This window comes from Lipotes vexillifer, unplaced genomic scaffold (assembly GCF_000442215.2).
Source record: "Lipotes vexillifer unplaced genomic scaffold, Lipotes_vexillifer_v1.1 scaffold652, whole genome shotgun sequence".
In the NCBI taxonomy this organism is placed as follows: Eukaryota; Metazoa; Chordata; class Mammalia; order Artiodactyla; family Lipotidae; genus Lipotes; species Lipotes vexillifer.
Genome location: NW_006779703.1, coordinates 1,074,851 through 1,078,409, shown reverse-complemented (window position 1 = coordinate 1,078,409; position 3,559 = coordinate 1,074,851). Strand labels below are relative to the sequence as shown.

The 3,559-nt window shown below is 46.7% G+C and overlaps 1 protein-coding gene across 1 annotated transcript in view; it reads right to left on the bottom strand.

Annotated features, from left to right (window-relative positions):
- Positions 1-3,559, bottom strand: part of COL6A3 (collagen type VI alpha 3 chain) — a 69,048-nt gene that overhangs the window by 44,316 nt on the left and 21,173 nt on the right. The window contains 2 exon segments of the mRNA XM_007452909.1: positions 1,150-1,764; positions 3,128-3,559. The exon segment at positions 3,128-3,559 is cut by the window's right edge and continues 13 nt beyond it. Of these exon segments, the coding sequence (XP_007452971.1) occupies positions 1,150-1,764; positions 3,128-3,559 (1,047 nt within the window).

Below are 3,559 nucleotides of genomic sequence, written 5' to 3'. Positions count from 1 at the left end.
AAGGCATTCCTGTAATTCATTCACAGTGGACACCTTGGGCTCTGTTCCATGACTCTAGAGTTCCTGAATTCACAGTCCTCAAAACATGTTTAGGTGATAAATGATAAATCACCTAAACAAAAGGAAAGGAGACATGAAAACTCAGCAGAACTGAGTCCCAGTTATCCCATGCAAAATGAGATTATGCCATGGATTCAACAGTCCGTGATATCAGGGGTTTTAGGAAATGCCACTACACACTTTCCTCCTGGTCAAAAATAAATGATAGTGTCTGGAAGGAGCTGGGGGAGGTGTGCTAGAGACGGGGAAAGGGAGGGCTGGGAGAAACAGATTGGAAAATGGGAAGCAGACTCCGTGCACTTTTGAAGGATCACCAGCCAGCATGCCGAGAGCTTTGTTGGAGCCTGTGACACTCAATGACATTTGGAGATAATTCTCTGATTCCAATCAAGGGATCAAGACTGGAGTAGAGAGAAGGGGAATCCGGAGCAGTGTGAGATGTTCCACCACCAGCACAGAAGGAAGACGTGAAAGAGCTAAGTGGAGTGCAGATGTCCCATGGAAAACCAACCCTAATCATTTGGTCCAGATGTCTGAGGGGCTATCACCTGGGGTAGGAGCTAAGAAAGACGTGGGTTGGTGGAGGGACTCAGTTTGCTCTTGGCAGCCCCAAAGGTCAGACCCAGGAGCATGAGGACAAAGCTATAGGTGGACAGCTCTAAATTCCCGATGATACCAGTCCAAAGAAAGAGGGTTGACTGGACCATGACCCCACCAAGGAGAGAGGCTGACTTCCAATCGTGTTCGGAGGGGCGCGGTTGAACAACTTCAAAGATGCCATTTTATTCTGAGAGCCAATGAGTCTGTGGCTAACCCTCAATGCACTTTTATAGAACGTTTCAACGGGGCTACGATTAGCCTCATGGAAGCTCATGGAAGAATCAATGACCATATGCTTTCTGAGATGCGTTTCCTTCTATTCCTCCTACAATTTCAACTCAGTTATTTTTCCCGTATTTAGTTTCTAATTGTATGGCAGCCACAACCCTGAGAGAAGAAAATTATTTAAATGAATGCTAACTGCTTTTTCTCAATTAAAAAAAAATAATTGGTGTCCCGCTCTGCAGTCACGGGTACCACAGCTCATACCTGGCCGTAAGGGAGAGGGCATGTCCACTCCCGGAGGCGCGGGGGTGACCTTGGAGGGTCCAAAGGAGTTCATGACCCTTTCTTCTATGTTGGGGAGCTCTCTGAACTCCCGAACCGTGAAGACTAGCCTGGAGTCATTGGTGATGGTCTGCAGCTCCGTTCTGTCGATGTTTCGGTCTCCTATCCCTAAACTCACAATCCCCGAGGAGCTTATCACCTGGGAATACCTGGAAACATCGTCCTGGGATTTGCCACCCAGAAACAGAACCAGGTGTTGGGGCACCCCGTCTTCTATCCGGCTCCCGGCAGACTTGACAAAGAAATTCCTTGCCACGAATTCCAGAGCTTTGCCAGTGTTCAGCGGAGACCCCCCTTTGAACCTCAGGCGACGTATGGCATCCAGCACACTGGCCTGGGATTTATAGGTCTTCAGGTAAAACTCTGGGAAGACATCATTGCTGAACTGCACGACCCCAATTCTCACTTTATTAGGGCCAATGTTAAGTCTCCGCACGATCCTGCTAACAAAGTCCCGAATGTGTGCAATGCCGTCCGGCCTCACACTGTCAGAGCTGTCGATTAGGAAGACGATGTCTGCAGCATCACTCTCCACAGCTGTGGATGAAAAGGAAAAAGGAAAACTCAGTACAAGACTGGCACGCATCTGGTTTGGTTTCTGAACGTTGCTCTATGTTGCACCAAAATATCATTTGACATGAAAATTATAAGCCGATGTGCATGTGTTTATCTCCTGGGCTTTTTTTAATCAATCATTACAAATTGGGCCTTTTGCATCAAAACAATTTCTGCTTCTTGAAATATTTTAAGTTCTCCAAAACTTTCTCTTTCTGAGTTTACTGGATTTTAATTTGGCTTGGTGTCTGGGTTACAACTCATTTCAAAAATATAAACAGCACTTAGAAACGAATCCTGGGTTACCATAATCTATGAAGCATGAACTGTTACTACCAGAAGGGATTGAGATCACCAGCATCAGCATCTTTGTTGTGCAAGAAAAGAGATAGCTGAGGACAAAGGCCCTCACTTCCTCCAAGGCCACCACTTAGCTAGTGACAGCCCGGAGAATCCCAACTCGCTCCAGCAGAGGCCACACCATCATCCCTGGCGTTTGATTCATAGCACTTCTTTTTCTCACATATCTCTAGCATTTATACAAAGTTTTTATTTTCAATATTATGCCCCTATTTTCTTTGCATGAATCCATTTTTAACTATAAAATTAATCAAAAGTCCTAGGAAAGATGAGCCATGGCTTCCTATTAATTAGAATTCTAGGTACTTCTTGGATGCCATTTATTAAATAGCTCATATCTTGCCTCTCAACAAATTCAACATTTGCCTCATAAATCACTGGCTACTTAGAGTGGAAACAGAGCACAGCAAAAGCTGAGCAGTCATGGAATTGAACCGTTTATCTTGAGAAAGAGAAAAGCTGGCCAGGCATACACAGCCAGGACTTGGATTCTCCAGTGGCCCATAAAAGATTACACAGAACACCAGTATCAGAGACAGCCACGCCCTGATCATATCTGAACACTGACAAAAAGAAAACAAAAATCACCAGACACTCCCCATCCTGGATCATAGGCATGACCACTGCTTCTGTATCAATTGCAGCTTTAGCCGTGAGATTTGGTAAGGTATCCAATCATAAAATTACTCCTTCTCGACAGCATTCGATCCGGGGCAAAGTCCCATTTCCTCAAGCCTTCCACAAAATCATCTATGATGAGTTCAAATCCTGTCATAAGCCCTTCCTAACACCCTCTCGCTGAGATGCCCTGTGGTTCACCAGCGTGTGTGTCCTTCCTCCCTGCCCCAAGCAATAGACCCAGCTGGTTCAATCTCAGGTGTCCCATTATTTTAATTTCACTTGTGAGCACCATGGCCTTAGAGCCTGTTATCTTTTATATTTTTTTGAAAAGACACAACAAAGAACAAGAAACGCCCAGTCTTACCTGGAGGAGGGTAGCGCGTGCTGGCCAGGAGTTGCTGAATCTGCTCGGAGGTTAGGGTTGTGATGGGTGTCAGCAGTTTCTGCTCCAGGCTGGGCAGCTCCCGGAAGGTGCTCACTGAGAACACGTATTCAGGGCTCAGGGAGATCTTCACCAACTGCTCCTGGTCTGCGTTCCTTGCGATTGTTAGTGGCGCCACGCCAAACTGCTTGAGCTCTACTGCCGATTCATCTACCTCATCATCAGACTTCCCGGAAGAAATGAGGACCAGGAACTGAGGGACATCTTCTTCAATCCGGCTCCCCAGAGGCCTCTTGAAGATATTCTTTGACACGTACTCCAGGGCACCCCCAATGTTGATCTGCCTCCCGCCTTTGGGCCGCAGCCGCCTCACCGCGCTCTGCACCTCATCCTTGCTGGAGTAGGCGTTCAGCA